Source organism: Chiloscyllium punctatum, chromosome 3 (assembly GCF_047496795.1).
Source record: "Chiloscyllium punctatum isolate Juve2018m chromosome 3, sChiPun1.3, whole genome shotgun sequence".
In the NCBI taxonomy this organism is placed as follows: Eukaryota; Metazoa; Chordata; class Chondrichthyes; order Orectolobiformes; family Hemiscylliidae; genus Chiloscyllium; species Chiloscyllium punctatum.
The window spans coordinates 14,407,162-14,434,187 of NC_092741.1; the positions used below are offsets into that span (position 1 = coordinate 14,407,162).

At 41.8% G+C, this 27,026-nt stretch overlaps 1 protein-coding gene across 1 annotated transcript in view; it reads left to right on the forward strand.

Moving 5' to 3' along the window:
* Nucleotides 1-25,064, forward strand: part of LOC140453945 (dynein axonemal heavy chain 8-like) — a 1,117,430-nt gene extending 1,092,366 nt beyond the window's left edge. The window contains exons 92-93 of the mRNA XM_072548819.1: nucleotides 3,096-3,217; nucleotides 24,777-25,064. Of these exons, the coding sequence (XP_072404920.1) occupies nucleotides 3,096-3,217; nucleotides 24,777-25,064 (410 nt within the window). The remainder of the gene's footprint in view (nucleotides 1-3,095; nucleotides 3,218-24,776) is intronic.
* The last annotated feature ends 1,962 nt before the right edge of the window (nucleotides 25,065-27,026 follow it).

The following is a 27,026-nucleotide window of genomic DNA, read 5'->3' on the forward strand; positions in this document are numbered from 1 at the left end:
GAAAAGACCTTGTCTATTTACCTTATCCATGCCTATCATGATTTCATAAACCACCATAAGATCATCCCTCAGCTACCAATGTTCCAGGGAAAACAGCCCCAGCCTGCTCAGCCTCTCCCTATAGCTCAAATCCTCCAACCCTGGCAACATCCTTGTAAATCTTTTCTGAACCCTTTCAAGTTTCACAACATCCTTCCAATAGGAAGGCGACCAGAACTGCACACAATATTCAAAAAATGTACAGCCACAACATGACTTCCCAACTCCTGTAGTCAATGTTCTGACCAATAAAGGAAAGCATACTAAACACCTCCTTTACTATCCTATCTACCTGCGACTCAACTTCCAAGGAACTATGAACATATAGGCACAGTGATATCAAGAAAAAGTTAAATATGGAGCAAAGGCTATGGGTCCTGACATTACAGAATTTTCCACATCCCAAACCAAGCTTTTAGTACTGTTATATCAATGGCATCAGTGTTGTCACTCTCACCTCACTTCTAGAATTCAGCATTTTTGTCAACGTTTGAACCAAGGCTGTAATGAAGTCTGGAGCTGAGTGGCCAAACTGGGTGTCAGTGAACAGGTTGTACTGAGGAGGTGCTGCTTAATAGCACTGTTGATGACATCAGATTTCTAATGACTGAGAATAGACTGATGAGTAGGGAATTGCCTGATAGATTTTCCTGCTTTTTGTGTAGAACCCATACCTGGGCAATTTTCCACATTGTCAAGTAGATGCCAATGTTATAATGTACAACAGTTTAGCAATAGACGCGACAAGCTCTGGAGCACATGTCTTCAGTACTATTTCCGTAACGCTGTCAGGGCCCAAAAGCCTTTGCAATGTTGAGTGTCTCTAGTTATTTTTTGAAAACATGTGAAGTGAACTGAATTGGATGAATTCTGGTATCATTGATCTGGGAATCTCTGGAGGAGTCCCAAATTGGAAAATCCACCCAGCACTTCTGGGTTAAGATTGTTGCAAAAGCTTCAGCCTTATTAGAATCATTGAGTCATATAGCATGGAAACAGACCCTTCAGTCCAATTTGTCCATGCCAACCAGGGTTATATTTTGCACTGATGTGCTGGTCTCTCCCATCATTGAGAATTGGGATACTTGTGGAGCCTCCATCTCAGTGAGTTGTTTAATAGTCCATCATCATTTAAAACTGGATGTAGTAGCACTGGAGAATTTGGATCCAATTTGTTGGTTGTGGGACCACCTAGCTCTTTCTATCATTTGCTGTTTATGCTGTTTGGCATGCCAGCACTCCTATTTAGTAGCTTTGAGGTAAAGGCAGATATGGACAGATTCTTGTTAGCAAGGAAATAAAGGACTGAGCAAGTTTTGAGAAGATTTGTAGCTCAGGTTGAGGTTTTGGATGTAGGGTTGCTCTCTAAGCTGGAAGCTGAAATGTGTTGCTGGAAAAGTGCAGCAGGTCAGGCAGCATCCAAGGAGCAGGAGAATTGGCGTTTCGGGCATGAGCCTTTCTTCAGGAATCTGATTCCTGAAGAAGGGCTCATGCCCGAAACGTCGATTCTCCTGCTCCTTGGATGCTGCCTGACCTGCTGCGCTTTTCCAGCAACACATTTTCAGCTCTGATCTTCAGCATCTGCAGTCCTCACTTTCTCCTCTAAGCTGGAAAGTTTGTTTTTAGATGTTTCATCTCCATACTAGGTAACATTGTCAGTAAGCATCTTATGAAGCACTGGTGGTATGGTATGGCCCACTTTTTGTCTGTGTTTAGGTTTCCTTAGGTTGGTGGTGTCATTTCCTGCTGTGATGTTATTTTCTGTTCTTTTATTCGGGGGTGATAAATGGGATCCAAGTCAATGTGTTTGTTGATAGAGTTCCAGTTGGAGTGCTATGCTTCAAGGAGTTCTCACACGTGTCTCTGTTTGGCTTGTCCTAGGAAGAATGTGTTGTCCCAGTCAAAGTGGTGTCCTTCCTCATCTGTATGTAAAGATACCAGTGAGAGTGGGTCATGTCTTTTTGTGGCGAGTTGATGTTCATGTATCCTGGTGACTAATTTTCTGCCTGTTTGTCCAATGTAGTGTTTGTTACAGTTCTTACAAGGTATTTTGTAAAATACATTAATTTTTCTTGTTGTCTATATAGGGTCTTTCAAGTTAGTTAGCTGCTGTTTTAATGTGTTGGTGGTTTTGTGGGCTGCCATGATGCCAAGGGGTCTGAGTAGTGAAAACTAGCCATCAGGATGCATGAACATCAACTAGTCACAAAAAGACATGACCCACTCTCACTAGTATCTTTACATACAGATGAGAAAGGACACCACTTTGACTGGGACAACACATTCATCCTGGGACAAGCCAACCAGAGACATGCACTAGAATTCTTAGAAGCATGGCACTTCAACCAAACTCTATCAATAAACACATTGATTTGGATCCCATTTACCACCTCCTGAGAAAAAGAACAGGAAATTATATTGCCACAAGAAATAGCATCACCAATCCAAGGAAACCTAAACACATAAATTAAAAGCGGGTCAGACCACAGCACTTCACCAGAGGCTCACTGATCATGTTACTTAGTGTGGTGACAAAACGCCTGAAAACAAACCTTCCAGCTCAGCAAGTAAACTTACATCCCAAAAGAAAGGACAATTAGGGATAGTTGGCAGTGTGGAATTTGGAACACACTGATCAGCGTGATTTTACTTAATGGCTTGAGGGGCCATATAAACTACTTCTGCTACTAATTTAGAAATATGTATTGGGATTCCAAGAGAAATGTATCATACATACATACGTGAGAAAACTTTCACAGGATATGTTTATGAGGTCAAATGAAGACAGGTGGTAAGAATTCAAGAACAACTTTAAAAGTTTACAGCCCATTTGTGCTGAATAGCTTCTCCCTAATCTTAGAACATGAACATAGAAAAGTACACCACAATGTTGTGCCAAGGATTATTCCTATAAATATTACTCTATAAGTATTTTTCCAATAATTTTACTACTAAGTCAAATACAATTCAATTCTAATTTCCAAAGTGGGTTTATATTTATTATCTTGTAAAAAAAAGAAACAAAATAAAAGAAACTCTGTTTATTCTGTACACAGGATTCCTAACAGCTATGAGACAGGAAGTCACACGTGCACATAAAGGCTGGGCACTGGACAGTGTCACTCTACATAACGAAGTAACAAAACTGATGAAGGATGAGATCAAAATACCACCCCCGGTTAGTATAAATGAATAAGACCAATAGAAATAAATCAGGCATAGGCTATGTGGCTCCTCAAGCCTGGATCAACCATTCAAGAGGATCATGGTTAAACAAATCTGACATTACTCATATCCATTTGCTAGTGTTTTCCCCATAATGCATGTGTCCCCCACTAATCAAGAATCTATCCATTTCAACCTTAACTGCACAAAAGGACTGTGCCCCCAAATTTACCTGTTACAGTGAGTTCAAAAAACTCTCAACTACACAGAAAAAAATCCTCCTGATCACTGTCTTAAATTGTCATCCATTTATTCTGAAACAATGCTCTCTGGTCCTAAACTCTGTTACAACCTGGGGTTAACCATCCCCCTCCCCACTCTCCCCCTCCCCGCAGCCATGATCATATTGAATGGCGGTGCAGGCTCGAAGGGCAGAATGGCCTACTCCTGCATCTATTGTCTATTGTCTATTGTCTATTGTCTAATTTAAACCAGCAATACAGAAAGATTTACCCAGTGCAGTAATCTTTGAAAATTTGAGAGGCCAAGAACTATCCCAAAGGTCACTATTTAAAGTAAAAATGAACTTATGTTTACTTAAAAGTCTAACAGAGAATAATTAATTAACAACTATTTGTAACTCCTTTCTCTAACTTATCTCATAGAGTCATGCAGTCATAGAGATGTACAGCATGGAAGCAGATCCTTTGGTCCAACTCATGTCGGCCAGATATTCCAACCCAACTTAGTCCCACCTTCCAGCACCCAGCCTATATCCCTCCAAACCCTTCCTATTCATATACCCATCCAAATGTCTTTTAAATGTTGCAATTGTACCAGCCTCCACAACTTCCTCTGGCAGCTCATTCCATACATGTATCACCCTCTGTGTGAAAAAGTTATCCCTTAGGTCTCTTATATCTTTTCCCTCTCACCCTAAACCTATGCCCTCTAGTTTTGGTCTCCCCAAACCCAGGGAAAAGACTTTGTCTATTTATCCTATCTATGCCCCTCATAATTTTGTAAACCTCTATAAAGTCACCCGTCAGCTTACAATGCTCCAGGGAAAACAGCCCCAGCCTGTTCAGCCTCTCCCTATAGCTCAAATCCTCCAACCCTGACAACATCCTTTTAAATCTTTTCTGAACCCTTTCAAGTTTCACAACATCTTTCCGATAGGAAGGAGACCAGAATTGCATGCAATATTTCAACAGTGGCCTAACCAATGTCCTGTACAGCCACAACATGACCTCCCAAATCCTGTACTCAATACACTGACCAATAAAGGAAAGCATACCAAACGCCTTCTTCACTATCCTATCTACCTGCGACTCCACTTTCAAGGAGCTATGAACCTGCACTCCAAGATTTCTTTGTTCAGCAACACTCCCAAGGACATTACCATTAAGTGTCTAAGTCCTGCTTTGATTTGCTTTCCCAAAATGCAGCATCTCGCATTTATCTGAATTAAACTCCATATGCCACTTCTCAGCCCATTGGCCCATCTAGTCCAGATCCTGTTGTAATCTGAGGTAAACTACTTCGTTGTCCATGACACCTCCAATTTTGGTGTCATCTGCAAACTTACTAACTGTACCTCTTATGCTCGCATCCAAATCATTTATGTAAATGACAAAAAGTAGAGGACCCAGCACCGATCCTTGTGGCACTCCACTGGTCACAGGCCTTTGGTCTGAAAAACAACCCTCCACCACCACCCTCTGTCTTCTACCTTTGAGCCAGTTCTCGTGGCTAGTTCTCCCTGTATTCCATGAGATCTAACCTTGCTAACCATTCTCCCATGGGGAAACTTGTTGAATGCCTTACTGAAGTCACATCTATCGTTCTGCCCTTATCAATCCTCTTTGTTACTTCTTCTAAAAACTCAATCAAGTTTGTAAGACATGATTTCCCACACCCAAAGTCATGTTGACTATCCCTAATCAGTCCTTGCCTTTCCAAATACATGTACATCCTGTCCCTCAGGATTCCCTCCAATAACTTGCCCACCACTGATATGAGGCTCACTGGTCTATCGTTCCCTGACTTGTCCTTACCACCCTTCTTAAACAGTAGTACCACGTTAGCCAACCTCCAGTCTTCCAGCACATTACCTGTGACTATCAATGGTACAAATATCTCAGCAAGAGGCCCAGCAATCACTTCTCTAGCTTCCCACAGAGTGCTAGGGTACACCTGATCAGGTCCTGGGGATTTATCCACCTTTATGTGTTTCAAGTCATCCAACACTTCCTCCTCTGTAATATGAACATTTTACAATGTGTCACCATCTATTTCCCTACATTCTATATCTTCCATATCCTTTTCCACAGTAAATACTGATGCGAAATACTTGTTTAGTATCTGCCCCATGTCCTGCAGCTTCACATAAAGGCCGCCTTGCTGATTTCTGAGGGGCCCTATTCTCTCCCAAGTTACCCTTTTGTCCTTCATGTATTTGTAAAATCCTTTGGATTCTCCTTAATTTTGTTTGCCAAAGCTATCTCATGTCCCCTTTTTGCCCTCCTGATTTCCCTCTTAAGTATTCTCCCACTGTCTTTATACTTTTCTAAGGATTCATTCGATCTATCCTGTCCATGCCTTACATATGCTTCCTTCTTTTTCTTAACCAAACTCTCAATTTCTTTAGTCATCCAGCATTTCTTATACCTATGATCCTTTCCATTCACCCTGTCAGGAATATGCTCCATCTGGATTCGTGTTATCACATTTCTGAAAGCTTCCCATTTTCCAGCCGTCCCTTTACCTGCGAACGTCTGCCCCCAGTCAGCTTTTGAAAGTTGATTAGATTCAATTCCCTACAGTGCAGAAACAGGCCCTTCAGCCCAACAAGTCCACACTGACCCTCCAAAGAGTAACCCACCCAGACCCATTTCCCACTAACTAATGCGCCTCACACCATGGGCAATCTAGAATAGCTAATTCACCTGACCAGCACCTTCTTGACATACTGTCAAAATTGGCCTTTCTCCAATTTAGAACTTCAACTTTTAGATCTAGTCTATCCTTTTCCATCACTATTTTAAAACAAATAAAATTATGGTTGCTGGCCCCAAACTGCTCCCCCACTGAAACCTCAGTCACCTGCCCTGCCTTATTTCCCAAGAGTAGGTCAAGTTTTGCACCTTCTCCAGTAGGTACATCCACATACTGAATCAGAAAATTCCTCTCCATCTAAATCCTTAACACTATGGCAGTCCCAGTCGATGTTTGGAAAGTTAAAACACCCTACCATAACCACCCTATTATTCTTACAGATAGCTGAGATCTCCTTACAAGTTTGTTTCTCAATTTCCCTCTGACTATTAGGAGGTCAAAATACAATCCCAATAAGGTGATCATCACTTTTTTATTTCTCGGTTCCACCCAAGTAACTTCCCTGGATGTATTTCCAGGAATATCCTCCCTCACCACAGCCCTTATCAAAAATGCCACTCCCCCTCCTCTCTTGCCTCCCTTTCTATCCTTCCTGTAGCATTTGTGTCCTGGTACATTAAGCTGCCAGTCCTGCCCACCCCTGAGCCATGTTTCTGTAATAGCTATGATACCCCAGTCCCATGTTCCTAACCATGCTCTGAGTTCATCTGCCTTCCCCGTTAGGCTCCATGCATTGAAATGAATGTAGTTTAATTTATTAGTCCTACCTTGTCCCTGCCTGCCCTGACTGTTTGACTTGCTTCAGTTCTCAACTGTACCAGTCTCACATTGAAATGTTTCCTCACTATCTCCCTGGGTCCCACCCCCCACCTGACTAGTTTAAGTCCTCCTGAGCAGCTCTAGCAAATCTCTCTGCCAGTATATTAGTTCCCTTCCAATTTAGGTGCAATCCGTCCTTCTTGTACAGGTTACTTCTGCGCCAAAAGAGATTCCAAAGATCCAAAAATGTGAATCCTTCTCCCATGCACCAGCTCCTCAGCCATGCATCCACTCTATCCTCCTATTCTTGCCCTCACTAGCTCGTAGCACGGGGAGTAATCCAGATATTAATACTCTCGAGGACCTCCCTTTTTAAACCCCTGCCTAACTCTCTGTAATCTCCCTTCAGAATCTCAACCTTTTCCCTTCCTATGTCATAGGTTCCAATGTGGACAATGACCTCTTGCTGGCCCCTTCTCCCCCGTGAGAACATTCTGCACCCTCTTTGAGACATCCTTGATCCTGGCACCAGGGAAGCAACACGCCATTCTGATTTTTTGCTGCTGGCCACAGAAACATCTGTCTGTACTTCGGAGTAGAGAGTCCCCTGACACAATTGGAACCCAATGTACCCCTCGTCGCATTAGAGCCAGTCTCCATACCAGAATGTTCGTGCTACATTCTCCTGAGAATCCATCACCCCCTACATTTTCCAAAACAGCATACCTGTTTGAAATGGGTAAAGCCACAGAAGACTCCTGGGCTAGCTGCCTAACTTTTTTACCTTTCCTGGAATTAACCCATCTATATGAGTGTATCTGAGACTTTCCCCCCTTCCTATAACTGCCATCCATCACCTACTGTTGCTGTTGCAAATTCCTCACAGGTCCTAACTGTCTCTCCAACTGATCCGCTCGATCTGATAAGATTTGCGAGCAACAGCATTTATTGCAGATATAATCTGCAGTAACCCTTAAACTCTCTTTAAACTCCCACATCTGACAAGAAGTACATATCACTGTACTAAAGGCCATTTTTGCTCCTTCACAATCTACAGACCCAGAAAATAACACCATCTAATTCCTCTACAAAATACTGCCCCAGGTTAAATTAATAGTTATGTCTTATATTTTAGTTTAATCAAGAGACATACTTCAAAAAACATATAATCAAGAAAGAACCCACTGTACTCACTACTGCAGACTTTCTGCAGGCCACACTTAAAACAATTCACTTATCTGATTCTGTGCTGTGAACTTTACCCAAACAATTCCTCCAAGTTCAGTTGTGAATTTCACTGTTTCTTAATTTTCCCAGATGCACTCCTACACACTATCTTTTATTTTCCCTTCTGTAATATTTTCTGGTAAAGCGCCCCATTAAGATTTACCAAAAAAGTCAAATTTCAAAACCAGCCAGCTATCAAATCCTCTCTTTGAATCTTCCTCTGTCTTCTATACTTCTTCTTAGGGATTTCTGTTTTGCAGATCTCTGATAAATAAAGGTACCTTTAAGAGAGCTAATCTCTGTGCAGTCTGCATATGATGGTGGCTTGGCAGTTCTCCTCCAACTGTTAAATCTTTTTTTTCAGTTTTATATACCAAAGCATCGAATTGCTTCATTGGTGTTAATATTGTCAAAATACTAATTTCAAACTTGATTGGAGTTTGGCATAATCTAAACTGTTTGACCAAATTTGAATTTGTTTTTTGTCTCATTGCAACCGAGGTACTGCTAGCTGCTGGACCAAATGCTACATTGTAAATTTGCCAGTACTCTGTGAGTTTCTCTAAGTCCTTCAACCTGTCTTAAAGATACAGTACCCCTTACACCTTCAGACCCCTTAAGAAAAAATGAACCATTACAATAAAAAGATGGCTTCATTTATTTTCCTATTCTTTAAACACATTACCATAACATACAGATAACTTAAATCTAAATTCACATTAACATCTTATATAACATATATAACATTGGATAAATACAAATCTCATCTATACTTTATCATTTAAATCCGCAATAACGCATCTGCGATTACATTCTTAAGACCTGCTACATGTACGGTTTTTAAATTAAAAGTCTGTAACATAAGACTCCAATGAAATAGTCTCACATTCTTGACATTAAAGCATTCTAAGAATGTTAGAGGATTGTGATATGTGTACACAATCGTCTCTGACACATTGTTCATGACATACACATTAACATGTTGTAAGGCCAGTACCAAACTCAATACAGTAGTTATTTTTCAAAAATGGAGTATTTCCTTTGGTGGATGCTGAGCTTCTTCAAAAAGTAACCAACTGGCAGTACAACCCCATCCTCATCTTCCTGTAACAGTACAGCTCCAACTCCTATGTCACTAGCCTCCATGGCAACTTTAAGAATTTTCAAGTTTGTGTAACTAAATATGTTTAATTTGGTTAATATGTCTTTCAAATGGTTGAATGCTTCCTGGTACAACACTGTCCACAGAAACTTTGTGTTCTTCTTCAGCAAATCAGTTAATGGAGCTACTACACTGCTGAAGTTTGGAACAAACTTCCGATAGATTTTGCTGAGTCCGAAGAATTGAAGCACCTCTTTCTTCGAGGTTGGTCATGGAAATTCCTTGATGGCCTTCATGTTTGTGTTCCATGAGGTCAACCTTCCATGACCGATGTTATGTCCCAAGAACATCACCTCTGCCTTCGTGAATTCTGTTTTGTTTAAATTTATTGCCAATTTTGCTTCTCGTAGTTGTTCAAAGAGGTCTACCATGTGATCTTTCTAGGGCTGACTAAAGATCATGACATTGTCCAAATAAGCTGCCCAGTTTATTAACCCAGCTGCCACTCTGTTCATGACTTCTTGGAATGCATTGGGTGTGTTCTTCATTCCAAAGGGCATCACTTTAAATTGATATAGCCCACTTGGGTTCACAAATGCAGAAATTTCTTTCACCATCTCTGATAAAGGTACCTGCCAGTAACCACACAGTAAGTCCAGCTTGGTGATGTAACTGGCTTGCCTGACTTTCTCAATACAGTTCTCCAATCTAGGAATTGGATAAGAGTCCAAATTTGTAATGGCGTTGAACTTGTAATAATCCATACAGAATCATTGAGTACCATCCGGTTTGGGAACTAAGACAATCGACGAACTCCACTTGTTCTGGTTCAGTTCAATGATGTCCTTGTTGAGCATGGCCTCCACCTCCACCAGGACTGCCTGGCTTTGAAACGACTAAGCTGATAGGGGTGTTGTTTTATCAGAGCAGTATTTCCTACGTCTACTCCATGTACAACAGCATTAGTCCTCTCCATCTAATTCCTACATATGTCCTTATACTGCAGTAACAAATCTTTCACCTGCATTCTATGCCCATGAGAGTTTACTAACCTATCCCACTCCTCAAGGACTTCTTCATTTTTCAATCTATTTTGAGGCACATCAAAATCCACATCATCTGGATTTGATTCCTCACTCTGCAGGGCAGTAACTAACACCTGTTTCTCCAGTTCTTTCTCTTTAGTATGATATGGTTTCAACATGTTCACATGACATACCCAATATTTTTTCTTCTATCTGGCATTTTTTCAATTTGATAGGGACCACTAAACCTGGCTTTGAAGTGATCTCCTATCATTGGTAACAGTACTAACACATCATCCCGAATATTAACTCGAAGGGAGTGAACTGAGTAGATTTGTTTGGGACATCTTTAATGGCAAACAATACGAATGGGATACCTTTATCCCAATCATTCAGGTAATCCTGACAATATGCTGTCAACATGGTCTTCATCTGTAACTGCCTTAAACAGTCCAGCAGCAAAATTTGATCTGACTGAATCTCTCTGGGTAGTCCATACTGTGCAAAGAAAGCTATTATCTCCGCGACCACCTTTTTTGCCTTGATACTCCGTAATGGAATTGTCTCCGGAAAATTGGTAGACACATCCATTATAGTTAACAAGTACTGGTTCCCACTTTTAGTTCTTGGAAGGGGACCTATACAAGCAATTATAACCCATGTGAAGGTTCTTCAAATGTGGGAATTGCCAACAAAGGTGCTAGTTTTATTACCGCCTGTGTCTTACCTACCATTTGGCATGTATGACATGTATAGCAAAAGTTAACCACATCTTTGTGCATTTCAGGCCAATAAAAATGATTTTGTACTTTAGCCTGAGTCTTTCATACCCCAAAGTGACCTCCTACAGGTAGTTCATGTGCTATCTGTAACACCTCCTTTCTGTGTGCTACCGGCAACACAATCTGGTGCACTTCAGCCCATTTCTCCTCTGCACTAACCTGCCATGGTCTCCATTTCTGTCTCAGGATTCTATCATTCAGATAACAATCTTCCAGAATATTCTGTGCCTCCTTTTCAGAGTATGCATCCACATTTATATCCTTTATTGTCTTGTCTTGCTGTTGCAAGAGCCTTAGCCGTTCAGGACTAAACACTTCTGCCTGACCCTCTGCCTGTTCAGGTTTCTCCTGCACCATTACGTCAAACAGGGTATCTGCTAACTGAACCTCAATTCCTTCATCTTTCTCTTTAGCTTTCGCTTCATGCTATGACTTATCAAAGTGGGATCTGGTTGCTACGTAGTCTGGGAAAATACCTGGATATTTCTGTTTAACCCCTCAGTTTTATGGGCTTCTCCACAACAAGGGTGTCACTCCCACCTCGGATCCTGCCCAATCATTCGCAAGAACAAATTGAATTCCTGGAACTGACAATCTGTCAGTGACTCCCACTGTTACTTCACCAGTCTTGACTTGGCACTCCAACCTTATTTTACATAAGGGAATGCTAAATGTCTGTCCATCTATCCCATAAATTACCACACTCTCAGGTAACAGATCAGAAAGAGTGGATGTTTCCTCATCCCTTGGTCTAGGGGTCTAATTCTTGCTTTGAATGCCAGAGGTCTGGGGTTCAGATCCTGGGCAAGCCCCCAAGCTGTTATGACATGGGGTAAACACCCCCTGCTAATTTAAACCGCAAGACAGAAAAGATTTACCCCATGTGGTAATCTGTGAAAACTTGAGAGGCCAAGAGTTATCCCAAAGGTCACTATTTAAAGTAAAAATTAACAACTTTATTTTTACTTAGATGTCTAACAGAGAATAATTAACTAACAACTCCTTTCTCTAACCTATCTTTTACTTTCCCTTCTTTAATACTGGTCCAATAAAACCTCGATTAAGATTTACCAAAAAATTCAAATTTCAAAACCAGTCAGTGATCAAATCTTCTTTTTATATCTTTGTCTGTTTTCTTTCCTTCTTCTTCGGGATTTTTGTTTCACAGGTCACTGATAAATAAATATACCTTTAAGAGAGCAATTCTGTGGGCAATCTGCATATGTTGGTGGCTTGGCAGTTCTCCTCCACATGTTCAATCTTTTGTCGGTTTTATACCCCAAAGTATCTGATCACTTCATTGATGTTAATATTGTCAGACTACTAAATTCAAACTTGATTGGAGTTTGGTATTTTGGGGCATAATTTAAACTGATTGGCCAAATTTGAACTGTTTTTTGTCTCATAGCAACTGAGGTAATGCTAGCTGTTGGACCAAATGTTACATTGTAAATTTTCCAGTGCACTGTGAGCCTCTCTAAGTCCTTCAACTTGTTAAAGATATAGTACCCCTTACACCTTCATAACAATTCCATGAGGGAACTATCCTCTCAGCATTTACCCTATCAAGTCCCTTAAGCATCATTTATTTTCAATGAGACTATTCTCATTCTTCAAAACTTCTGGTGAGTACTGTCCCCATCTGTTTAGCCTTCTGCTTATAAGACAATCCCTCCAAACCAGGAATCATCTGAGTGAACCTTCTCTGAACTGCCTACAATTAAATATCTTTCCTTAAATAAGAGAATAAAACTGCTCCCAGTACTCCAGGTTTGGTCTCCCATGGTAATCCAACTCCCTTGACTTAAGGGCCAACATTCCATTAACCATCCTGATTACCTGCTGCACCTGTGTGCCAGCTTTCTTGTTTTGTGCACAAGTACTTTGTACGTAGAACATAAAACAGTACAGCACAGGAACATCCCCTTCGGCCCATGGTGTTGTGCCGAATATGATACCAAATTAAACTATCTGCCTGCCCTTGGTCCGTATCCCACCATTCCTTACATATTCATGTGCTCATCTGAAAGTCTCTTAAAGCCCTTATGCGATCTGCCTCCACCACCACCCTGGCAGCATGTTCCAGACTCCTACCACTCGCTGTGTAAAAAAACATATCCCTCACATCTCCTTTGAACAATCCCCCCTCACCTTCAATGCATACCCCCTAGTATTTGACATTTCAACTCTGGGAAAAACATCCTGGCCAGCAACCCTATCTATGCATTCATATCTTTATAGACTTCTTTCAAGTCTCCCCTCAGTCTCCGTTGCTCCAAAGAAGCTGTTGCAGCTTTTAACAGTTTTTCATGAATTAAGTAATACTGTTCTTTTCTGCTCTCTTCTAAATTAAACAGCTTCACATTTTCCCATTTTAGACTGTATTTCTAATCTTTTGCCCACTTACTTAACCTATCCATATCTTTCTGTGAACTGCTTGAAACCGTCTCACAACTTGCCTTTCTAACTATTTTGGTGTTGTCTACAAATTTGGCCACAGTCAATTTGCTTCCTTCCTCCAAGTCAGTAATCTATCTTGTGAACAGTTGCAGTTCCAGCACTGATTTCTGTGGAAGCCCACTGGTTATGGGTCACTAACCTGAAAAAGATCCCTATCCCCACTGTTTCCTGCCCATTTATCAATTCTCTTTACATGTCAAGATGCTACCTCCAACAATGTGAGTTCTAACTGTATGATTTAACCTTTTGTGAGGCACCTTGTCAAAACCTTTCAAGAAGTCCAAATCAAACTTGTCTACTAGTTCCTATGTGTCTACTATGGTTTAGACTGCCTCGAAAATCTCAAATAAATTAGTCAGACATGTTAGGGACCAGGCCAGACCCCCTCAAAACATTTTTTAAAAGTAGCCCAGATCCTAACTTTGCCAATTGTTTTAAGCAGGGAAAGTGGATATTCCAGGTGAGTTGTTGGTGGTCAAACCACTTAGATTTCAACAAAATATTTATTTACAAGAACAATGAAACACAAACAAAAAGAACAGAATAACTCAAACTATCCAAAAACCTAACAAATTATCCCCAACTTATTGACACGGTTCCACATACTTGTAGCAATTCCCATAAACACTCTTTGGCACAAAAGGAAAAATCAAACACAGTGTGTTACAGGAGAGAAGTCAGAGAGAGCAGACCAGTATGGACCTGCTTCTTTGGGTCCAGCAGCTTCAAAAACCTACTGCTAAAAACCAAACCAGACGAGAGGAAAGCTGAGCTGGGAGAACTGGTCACCCCCCCCTTTCATTGCGCAAGTGTTATTTTTTCAAAACCTTGAAAGACTGTTGCCTGAGGCAATATCTGTTAGCTATAAGCAAATTGGCCCTAAAACCCTTCAACTTAGACCTTTCAGAGTCTGTGTTTATTACAACCTTACTGGAAATAAAAACTAAGGATGAAAATCATGGAGTAGTGCCAGATAATTGGAGGATGGCAAATGTCATTCCCTTGTTCAAGAAAGAGAACAAGGATAATCCTTGGAATTATAGACCAGTCAGTCTCATGTCAGTGATTAGAACATAGAACATAAAACATAGAAAAGTACAGCACAGAACAGGGTCTTTGGACCACAATGTTATGCTGAGATTTAATCCTAATGTAAAATATAGTAATTTAACCTATACACCCTTCAACTCACTGCTATCCATGTGCATGTCCAGCAGTCGCTTAAATGTCCCTAATGACTCTGCTTCCATCACCACAGCTGGCAACGCATTCCATGCATGCAGAACTCTCTGCGTAAAGACCCTACTTCTGACGTCTCCTTTATACCTTCCTCCAAATATCTTCAAACTATGACTTCTCGTACCAGTCAATCCTGCCCTGGGGAAAAGTCTCTGGCTATTGATTCTATCTATTCCTCTCATTATTTTGTACATCTCGATCAGGTCTCCTCTCATCCTCCTTCTCTCTGGAGAGAAAAGTAAGTCCGAGCTTATTCAAGCATTCTTCATAAGACAAGCCCTCCAGTCCAGACAGCATCCTGGTAAACCATCTTTGCACCCTCTCCAAAGCCTCTGTATCTTTCCTATAGGAGGGCGACCAGAACTGGACACAATATTCCAAGTGTGGTCTCACCAGGGACTTGTAGCAAAACCTCATGGCTCTTAAATTCGATCCCCCTGTGATGAAAGCCAAAACATCATATACTTTCTGAACAACCCTATCCACTTGGGTGGCAACTTTGAGGGATCTATGTACTTGCACACCCAGATCCCTCTGTTGCTCCACACTGCCAAGAATCCTGTCTTTAATCCTATATTTAGCATTCGAGTTCAACCTTCCAAAATGCATCACTTCACATTTATCCAGGTTGAACTCCATCTGCCATTTCTCAGCCAAGCTCTGCATCCTGTCTATGTTGCGCTGCAGCCTGCAGTAGCCCTCTATACTATCGACAACACCTCAACCATTTGTGTCATCTGCAAATTTACTAACCCACCCCTCAACCTCCTCATCCAAGTCATTTATAAAAACTACAAAGAGCAGAGGTCAGCAGGACCCCACTCAACACTGACCTCCAGGCAGAATACTTCCCACTTACAACCACTCTCTGCCTTCTGTTAGCCAGCCAATTCTGAATCCAGATAGCCAAATCTCCCTGCATCCCATATTTCCTGACTTTATGAATGAGCCTACCATGGGAAACCCTATCAAATGCCTTGCTGAAGTCCATATACACCACATCCACTGCTCGACCGTCTTCGATCTGTCTTGACACCTCCTCAAAGAACTCAATACGATTTGTGAGGCATGACCTGCCATTCACAAAGCCATGCTGACTGCCTTTAATCACCCTTTGCTTTGCCAAATAGTCATAAATCCTATCCCTCAGAATTCTTTTCAAAACTTTGCTGACCACAGACGAAAGACTGATTGGTCTGTAATTGCCAGGGATTTCCCTATTACCCTTCCTGAAAAGAGGAACAACATTCGCCTCCTTCCAATCCTCTAGTACAACTCCTGTGGAGAGTGAGGAGGCAAAGATCCTTGCCAATGGCTTAGCAACCTCCTTTCTCGCTTCCTAGAGCAGCCCAGGATAAATCTGGTCTGGCCCTGGAGACTTATCAATCTTAATGTTTCCAAAATTTCTAGCACATCAACTTCATCAATCTTCATCTGGTCAAGACTGTATCCCAGCTCCTCTAAGTTTTCATTTGCAACAATTTCCCTTTCCTTGGTGAAAACTGAAGCTAAAAACTAATTTAGGGCTTTCCCTATCTGCTTAAAGTCCACGCACAAGTTCCCTACACTATCCCTGATCGGCCCTACCTTCTCCCTGATCATTTTCTTATTCATCACGTTTGAGTAAAATGCCTTTGGGTTCTCCCTAATCCTTGTCAAGCCTTTTTCGTGACCCCTCCTGGCTCTCCTCAGTCCAATTCTGAGCTCCTTTCTAGCAAGCCTGTAATCCTCTATAATGCTGTGCTAGATCTTTGCTTCCTCCACCCTACGTAAGCTGCCTTCTCCCTTTTGACAAGAAGTTCCTCTGTTCTCGTCATCCAAGGTTCCTTAATCATACCCTTTCTTACCTGTCTCAGAGGAATAAATGCGTGCATCACTCGCAACAACTGCTCCTTAAATATTCTCCACATGTCTGCTGTGCTCTTTTTGTGGAACAATTGCTCCCAGTCTGTACTTCCCGACTGCTGTCTGATAGCGTCATAATTTCCTTTTCCCCAATTAAATATCTTCCCTTGGTAATTGCTCCTTTCCCTCTTTAAGGCTATGGTAAATGTGAGGCAGTTGTGATCACTTTCACCAAAGTGCTCTCCCACTGCGAGATCTGACACCTTTCCTGGCTTATTGCCGAGCACCAAATCCAAAATGGCCTCTCCCCTTGTCAGTCTGTCTACATACTGAGTAAGGAAACCCTCCTGAACACACCTGACTAAAACGGCTCCATCCAAACCATCTGCACTTAGGAGGTTCCAGTCGATATTGGGAAAGTTAAAATTACCCATAACAACAACCCTGCTACTTTTGCATTTTTCCAGAATCTGCCTGCCTATGAGATCTTCAATCTCTCTGCTGCTATTCGGAGGTCTGTAGAAACCCCCAATGAGGTGGCTGTTCCCTTGCTGTTCCTACGTTCCACCCATACTGTCTCAGTAGACAAGCCTTCCTCAACAACCTTCGTTTCTGTAGCTGTGATGCACTCTCTGATTAGCAATGCTACACCCCCTCCTCTTTTTCCACCCTCCCTGTTCTTTTTAAATGTTCTAGACCCTGGAACAGCAAGTAACCTTTCCTGCCCCTGTGAAACCCACGTCTCCATTATGGCCACAACATCGTAGCCCCAAGTACGGATCCATGCTCTAAGTTCGTCACTCTTATTTTGGACACTCCTTGCATTAAAGCAGACACACTTTAACCAATCCCTTTGTTTCATCGCATGAGAAACCTTCCTGATAGATTCAATATATCCTGTCACTTTCCTGCCCTCTCTCTGACATGTGGCTCTGATTCCCACCCCCCTGCCAAACTAGTTTAAACCCTCCCGAATCACACGAGCAAATCTCCCGCCCACGATTTTGTGCCCCTTCAGTTCAGGTGCAACCCGTCCTTCATGTACAGTCCCATCTTCCCCAGAAGGTATCCCAATGGTCTAGGTATCTAAAGCCCTCCCTCCTACACCAGCCTCGCAGCCACGTGTTAAGCTTCATTCGCTGACTGTTCCTCATCTCACTATCTCGTGGCACCAGTAGCAAACCTGAGATCACTACTCTTATCGTCCTGCTCTTCAGCTTCCAACCTAACTCTTTGGAGTCACTTTTCAGATCCTCAATTCCTTTCCTGGATTTATCATTGGTGCCAATATGTACCACGATTTCTGGCTGCTCACCCTCCCCCTTCAGAATCTTGTAAACCCGATTGGCAACATCCTGGACCCTGGCACCAAGGAGGCAACATACCTTCCGGGTACACCACAAAATCTCCTGTCAATCCATCTAACTATTGAGTCCCCAACATTAGCGCTTTTCCATTTTCCCCCCCTTCCCTTCTGAGCCACAGTGCCAGGCTTAATGCCAGAGACCTGACAACTATGGCTTTCCCCTGGTAGGCCATCCCACCAGCAGTATCCAAAACGGTATACTTATTGCTGACACGAACAGCCACAAGGGATCCCTGCTCTGACCGTTGGTTCCCTTTTCTCCCCCTAACAGTAACCCAGCTGTCCTTATCCTGTGTCTGGGGAGTGAGCACCTCCCAGTACATCCTCTTAATTTCCCCCTCAGCCTCCCAGATGATCCGTAGTTCATCCAGCTCCAGCTCCAGTTCCCTAACTCAGTTTTCGAGGAGCTGGACTTGAGTGCACATCCACTTAAAAACATCACAGAATTCCTTCATTCCTCCCTCACACCTCTCGGCAAATGGAGGCCCCAATGCCTGAGGTAAGTCTTTTAAACGGTTAGACTCACCTTCCCAGAATTCCTTCGCTCCTCCCTTGCACCTCTTGGCAAATGGAGGCTCCAACGCCTGAGGTAAGTCTTTTAAATGGTTAGACTCACCTTCCCAGAATTCCTTTGCTCCTACCTCGCATTTCTCAGCAAATGGGTGTAAAGCATTGGAGAGGATTCTGAGAGACAGGATTTATGATTGCTTGGAAAACCATGGTTTGATTAGAGATAGTCAGCATGGTTTTGTGAGGGGCAGGTCATGCCTCACAAACCTTATTGAATTCTTTGAGGATGTGACAAAACACATTGATGATGGTTGAGCATGGATGTGGTGTACATGGATTTTAGCAAGGCGTTTCATAAGGTTCCCTATGGTAGGCTCATTCATAAAGTCAGGAGGTATGGGATACAGGGAACCTGTTAGTTTGGATACAGACTGGGCTGGCCCATAGAAGACAGAGTGTGGTGGTAGATGGAAAGATATTCAGCTTGGAGGTTGGTGACCAGTGATGTTCCACAGAGATCGGTTCTGGGACCTCAATTCTTTGTGATTTTTACAAATGACTTGAATGAGGATATGGAAGGGTGGATTAGTAGGTTTTCCAATGACACAAAGGTTGGTGGAGTGGTAGACAGTGTGGAGGGCTGTGGTATGTTGCAACGAGACATTGACAGGATGCAAAACTGGGCTGATAAGTGGCAGATGGAGTTCAACCTGGAAAAGTGTGAAGTGATTCACTTTGGAAGGTTGAATTTGAATGCAGAATACAGGGAGTTTGTAGGAACAGAGGGATGTTAGAGTCCATGTCCATAGATCCCTCAAAGTTGCCACCCAGGTTGATAAGGTTGTTAAGAAGATGTATGGTGTGTTAGCTTTATTTAAAGTAAAGACAGTTATTTATGACTATTAAATTCTATCATGCTATGATCACTATTTCCTAGGGGATCTTTTACTCCAAGGTCATCTATTAAACCTTATTACTCATTACCAGATCCAAGATACACTGCTCCCTGGTTGGCTCTGTGACATATTACTTCAGGAAACTATTCCTCATGCACTCTGTGTATATGTTATTGTAGCTACTGTTTCCAATTTGATTAACCTTATCAACATGAAGGTTAAACTCATCCATACTTGTTGTTCTATTCTTTTTACATGCTCCTATTATTTGCCTTTCTTTCAGAATGGTTACTGTCTGGGGTCCGTGTGCTACCAACAGTGCCTTTGTTCCATTGCTGCTTTCTTTTACCTCTGCCCAGATGGACTACATCAACTGAGCCTAACTTGTCCCTCACTTGACTTCATCCCTTATTAATGGTGCTACCTGACCACTTTTTCCATTACTTCTGACTCTCCTAAGTCAAATATCTATTAACGTTTCTAGAGATCATATCCTTTTACCTCAATTTGCACTATCCATTCATCTACCCAATTCTGAATACTGTTTGCCTTAAAATACAAAGCATTTATATTTGTTTTATCATCAACTTTCCCTACACTTCTTTGGTTTTTTGGTGCAACGTGACAGTCCCAAATTCTGTCGCTTCCTGTTGTTTCCTTGGTAACATGCAATCCTACGTTCTCATTTATTGCTTTGTTGTTTAATTTTGCAATTCAACGCACCCAACTATTTAGTTCAATGCCCTATCTACAGGCCTATTTCTGTAATTCGCCAGGACTCTGGTCCCAGTATGATTCAAATGCAGGCCATCCCATTGGAACTGTGTCCTCCCTCATACTGGTGCCAATATTCTATGAATTTGAACCTATTTCTCACACAACAATCTTAGAGCTATGCATTTATCTCTTTAATCTTATTGACTCTACCAATTATCTCATGGCTCAGTTAGTAATCTGGAGATTGTTACCTTTTTGATTCTGTTTTTAATTTAGCCCCTAGCATTATTTTCTCATTCTACCTATCTCCTTGGTGCCTGCCTTGTTGGGTGGCATGGTGGCTCAGTGCTTAGCACTGCTGCCTCACAGCACCAGGGACCAGGGTTCAATTCCAGTCCTCAGGCAACTGTCTGTGTGGAGTTTGCACATTCTCCGTGTGTCTGCGTGGGTTTCCTCCGGGTGCTCCAGTTTCCTCCTACAGTCCAAGGAATTGCAGGTCAGATGAATTGGTCATGCTAAATTGTCTATAGTGTTAGGTGCATTCATCAGATGGAAGTGAGTCTGGGTGGATTAATCTTTGGAGGGTCAGCGTGGATTGGTTGGGCTGGAAGGAACCTAATCAAACTTATGTGGACCACAACAACTGGATCTTTCCCTTCCCACTACACATTCCTCTGCAGCCCAGATGAGATAACCAGGCACACCAGACAGACAACACAGCCTTTGGGACTCTTGAACTTGACTACAGAGGACAGTGTCCAATCCGCTGACTATACCGTTCCCAAGTACAACTACATTTATCTTTTCTGCATCCCCCCCCCACCACCTCTTGGAAAGCTCCCTACCCTATAGTGCTATGGTCAGTTTGTTTATCCTCCCTACATCTCCAACTCTCATCCACACAGGGAGCAAGAATCCCAAACCTGTTAGACAAGGGCTGAAACTCCTTCAGCACTACCTCCTGGATCCCTCTACCTGCCTCACACCCTCCTATCCCTGATCACAGACCAAATTTGAGGTAGTTAATCTAAGGGATGTGAATGCCTTCTGAAACACAGCATCCGCGTAACTCTTCCTCCTCCCTGATGTGTTCAAAGCTCAGACTCCAGCTCATTGACCAAACTGAAATTCCTTAAGCAACCAATACTTGCTACAGATGTGGCCACAACAAACCACAATGGGATCCCCCAGCTCTCACATTGTGCAGGTACAGCACATTGCCCTGCTCTGCATCTCTATTTCATTTGCTTAATTCTTAATTAGCTTTGTTTTAATTTCCTGCTGGTCTTTTGGTTTTTGGTTTGTAAAATATTTCTTCTATTTACTTTTAATCTGAAAGTAATTTAGAATAGATATTCAAAATGTTAGTTATTACCAACCATTACTGTGAGGTCACTGTTTTGTCCTGGGCCTCCAATACTTGGTTTCAATTTATCCCATGAAAAAAGACCTTACAAAATATGAGTCAAAAAAAAGTAAAAAGTAAAAGCCTTTTCTGATCTTTACCCCTTTCTTTCTGCTTCCTTTTCCGTCTCCTTCTCTACCCTGCTCTTCTGCCTCCCCCACTATTGTGGTCAGAATAGATTAGATTACCTACAGTGTGGAAACAGGCCCTTTGGCCCAACAAGTCCACACTGACCCTCTAAAGAGAAACCTACCCCCCCCCCCCCATAGTTACCCCTGACTAACCCACCTAACACTACAGGCAATTTAGCATGGCCAATTCACCTGGCCTGCAGGAGGAAGCCAGAGTACCCAGAGGAAACCCATGCAGACACGGGAAGAACATGCAAACTCTACACAGACAGTTGCCCAAGGTGGGAATTGAACCCAGGTCCCTAGCACTGTGAGGCAGCAGTGCTAACCACTGAGCCACCATGCTGCCCAATTGATGTCAGTTAATGTTACTGTCATGATCCTGTTAGGAGTGGTGAACTGATTCTCTTTCTTGGCAATATTATCAATTGCACATGACTGTAGAAAGCACAGTATCACAAAAAAAATCAGCTAGCTATAAAAATTGACAAGAAAATAACAGATTTATTACAACCAAAACTTATTCAAGTCAAGCAAAATTGCAAGATTGTTAACAAAATGTTAACATCCCTCTTGAAAACAGCATACACAAACTCAACTTCTAAGTCTCTAAAAGAATTAAAACTGCTACGTGTGTCATCTCAAAGTATTTTGGCTAACTAAGAATTAAATTCAGAAAAAATAAATGAACAGATTGTGTCCAAACTTTTGGTCCTAGCCAAAGTCACTGTACACTAACTGTCGGAACTGAGCTGGTTAGTTTCAGCTGGCTGATTTAGCTTCTCATGAGATGGTGAATATATTGAATCTTTAGGAACCCAAACTTGCAGTGACAAGGGCTTTCAGTGAGTTTCAAAGAAAATAAGGAGAGCAAAGGTTTTTGCTCTTGGCAAATTATCTCCCTGTCTGTGTTCAAATCTAGTAGTTTTTATTACATTCACAAATTTCTTGAAAGTATTGCTAACTTGAGTCTTCAGGCTAGCAGCTTGTGTTCTTTACAAATGCGACATTTTTGCCCTACTACATCCAATGTACTTCCCATAAGTCAGGTCCTGAGAGTCAATAATCAAGTCAACAGCTTTTTCCCAGTCTAAAACCCACACAGCACCTTATAGCTTTTTTCCATCAAGAGTGCACAGTGGCAGTAAAATGCATGATATACAATATTTAAAGTATCCTTTCCAAAAGTTCCATGACACAACTATATAATCATTATCTAAATTAATATTTCAGGTAGCACATGTTCATAATAGTTATGCAGAATGAAATAATTGGTCATAATGTAAGGTTAATATGAGTTCAGAAGCCTGTCTCAGGATCAGTATGGCACCAAGGGTGATAACAGACTGGTTTTTTTTCCCAGACTATTGCCAGGAACCATCAAGAGCCAGGTAAGTAAGGATGGAGTTTGGAGAGAAGGGCTCAGAAGAATGTAGATAGAAATTGGACATCATTATTGAGAAGTTGGAGAGCGATTGGTATGCAACAATAAATCATCAATTGCATACTGTAACAGCCTGTAGTATTATTTTTTTGTTGGTACACGAGAGATGAGCATTTCTGAGAAGACCAACATTTGTTGTCTTTTCATAATTGGCATTATGAAGGTGGTGAAGAACTGCCTCCTTCAATTTCAGTAGTACAGGTGATGTAGATACACCCAAAGTTGTTGGGAATGGTTTTCTGGCCTTAACCCTGTTGCAAAAGTAAAGGAGTGGCAATATAGTTCCATGATTTGGCAGTGCCAGTGTTGGACTGGGGTGGACAAAGTTAAAAATCATTCAACACCAGGTTATAGTCCAAAAGGTTTATTTGGAAGTGCAAACTTTCGTAGCTACCTGATGAAGGAGCAGCGGTCCGAAAGCCTGTACATCCAAATATACCCGATTAGTGGTGCTGGAAGAGCACAGCAGTTCAGGCAGCATCCAACAAGCAGCGAAATCGACGTTTCGGGCAAAAGCCCTTCATCAGGAATATCCAAATATACCCGTTGGACTATAACCTGGTGTTGTGTGATTTTTGATATTGTTCCAAGTCAGGATACTTAGACGGGCATTTACAAATAGTGTTCTTGAGAAATAACTAAAGCAGATGCATATCAAGGGCATGGAGATCACATTTGGAGGATCCTGTTGAAGGATAGTTGGCAAAGACTGCAGTGCATCTTCCAGATTGTGTGCATTATTGCCACTGTGCATTTGTGGTGGAAATAGGTATCAGGCAATCTTTGGACAGCTTTGTCCTAACTACTATTGACTGTTTTGTAACTTGTATGAGCTGCACTCATCCAGGCAAGTGGATAGTGCTCCAACTTATGCCTTGTAGATGGTGGACAAGAAGCCAGAAGGTAAGTTATTCACCAAAGAATTACTAGTTTCTGAACTGCTCTTATAGCAGCATTTGTATGATTTGTTCAGTTTCTGACTAATGATAAATCCAGGATGTAGATATAGGATGAATGTCAGGTTAAGTGATAGCAATCATTGCATGTGGTGAGGAAATATGGTGAGGTTCTCTCTTGTTGGAAATGGAAGTAATTTGCCATTTGTGTAGTGCAAATACTGTTTTTCACCCAGACCCTTGAGGATTGTTGAGGATTTGCTGCATACAAGGTCAGATTGCTTTAGTACCTGGAATTGCTAGTGGTAGGGACTATTGTGCAATAATTAGTGAAAATTCAATCTTAAATTGGACGAAAGCACATTGATGAAACAGTTGATGATGACTGGGTAGAGGATACCTAAGCATTACCAACAGAGATGTCTTAGAACTAAGATGATTGATCTTTAATGATCACAGCTACTTTCCTTCAACCAGCAGAAAGATTTCTCCCTAATTCCCATTGACTGTATGTTTGCTTGAGTTCTTTGTTGGATAATACTGGATAGGTTTTCCTAACAATCCAGTAGCGTCCTGATCACGAACACCGAAGGTTATTAATTGTTTTTTATTAATTAATCTAATTTAAAATTTACCAGATGTCATTGTTCTAGTATATTAGCCTTTGGACTATTGCCAAATAACAGTAGCATGCTGATGAAGGAGCAGTGCTCCGAAAGCTAGTGCTTCCAATTAAACCTATTGGACTATAACCTGGAGTTGTGTGATTTTTAACATTGGACAAATTACCTTCCTTTGATCTTTAAATATGAATGCTTTGATCTTTTATCCGATGTTTTAACATTCAGCCTCTGTCTGCTTGCCTGGCAGGAGGGAGTGTATATCTATGGCCTTTACCTGGACGGAGCTGGTTGGGACCGGAGAAATATTCGACTGACTGAATCAACTGCCAAGGTTCTCTTTACAATGGTACCCGTCATTTATATATTTGCCATCAATTCCACCGCACCCAAGGATCCAAAATTGTATGTCTGTCCAGTTTACAAGAAACCACAACGTACAGACCTGACGTTTATAACTGCCCTCTGTCTGAAAACAGTCCAGCCACCTGACCACTGGATCCTGAGAGGGGCAGCTCTGCTCTGTGATATCAAATAAAACAGCAGATGCCCAGTTGGGCCAGACAGCATCTTAGACCCTAAGGTAATTTAACAGTAATGCCACTGAATTTAAATATCAAGGCACAAATCTTATCCACATCTACTTGTCAGAATAAGAAAAAATATTTATCAACACAAAGGCAATCCATTATTTCATTATTCAATAAATTCATTGATGTTTGAGATGAAATTGTTTATTGTCTTATTTCTTAACTCCATATTCAATTATTTCACTAACTGTAAGCATTTCTTCAGAATAAATGTTGGCAAGGTCTTCAGAATGAATACTCCTGGTCTTCATTGAAGTAATGACAAGAACCATCTCTGGATTACAACTGATGCCACATGCTGTAAGAGTAAGAGTAGAAACAGCAAGATATATCTGAAGAATATATGACTGAAGAAGTGGTGCAACGGTGAGGGTTTCAGATTCCTGGGGCATTGGGGCCGGCTTTGGGGCAGATTGGACCAGTTCAAACTTGACAAGTTACACCTAGTCACTGGGTCTGATGGCTGGGGGAGTATTTGCTAGAATTGTTGGGGAGACTTTAAACTAAAATGGCAGTAGAATGAAAATCTATGCAAGTGGTCAAATGAAAGAGAATTGAGAATTAGAGCAAAGACAGAAAGAGGAATAAGAAAAGTGATAGGCAGATAAATCAAGGCCTATTATTAAACATGGCCACAGTGAAAAATAATCGGAACAGGGCAAGTAATGTTAAAAAGACAAGCCATAAAGCTTTGTTCCCTAATACATGGAGCATTTGCAATAAAGTGGATCAATCAATTGTGCAATTAGATGAAAATGGTATGATCTTGCCAGGATTATGGATACATGATTGCATAGAGACCAGAAATGGGAATTAAATATTCAGGGGTTTTCGGTATTTAAGAAGGACAGTAAAAAAGAAAAAGGCAGTGCAGTTGCATTTCTGGTTAAAGGGGAAATGAACACAATCATGAGCAAGGATATTAGTTCTGTATGGCTAGAGCTGAGAAACACCATGGGGGACAAAACATTAGTGGAGTTTGTGTATCGATCTTCAAATGTATTGTGATGTTGGGAATAGCATTAAACTGGAAATTAGAGACATGCAAAAAAGAAACATTGTAATTGTGAGTGGCTTTAATCTGCATAAATACAATGAATAGCAATGGCTTAGAGGAGAAATTTCTGAAATGAATATGGGATAGTTTTCTGGAACAATATATGGAGAAACCAACTCGAGAACAGGATATCCAAGCTGGTTATTTTGTAATGAGATAGGAATAATTGGCATTCTAGTAGTGTGAGGTTCACTGGGGATGAGTGACCATAGTATGATAGCATTCTTCATCCAGATAGAAAATAATATAGTAGATTCTGAGCCTAGGGTCCTGAAGAAAGCAAACTATGATGATATGAGGTGCAAGTTGGCTACGATAGACTGAGGAATGTTGTTGGAACCACACGTAGCTAATGTTGCTGATTGGGGCCTACAGTCTGTAGTGTCTATTTGCAACTGACTGGATTCTGGAGGCTCTCTTTTTGGCCAGCTGGACCTGGGCCCTCTCTTTGCATCTACCTGGAGCAAGTGACCTTTCATTGCTGCAGGCTGGAGTTTGGACCTTCTATTGCTGCTATTAAGTGGGGCCTGGCCCCTCTTCTGTTGCTGCTATTGACTGGGGCCTGGCTCCTCGCTTGTTGCTGCTACTGACTGGGGCCTGGCCTCTATCCTGTTGCTGCTATTGACTGGGGCCTGGCTCCTCACCTGTTGCTGCTACTGACTGGGGCCTGGCCTCTATCCTGTTGCTGCTATTGACTGGGCTCTGCTACATTAAGCCTGGGGAATGGCAATGAAGAGGGAGGCCTCCAGTGGCAGCAGCAGCAATGCCAGAATGAGCCGTACATAGCTTCACCCCAATCGGGGGTCTCCCTGTGAGCAATGACCAGGTCCTGGACAGATTCCCCTGACCTGGA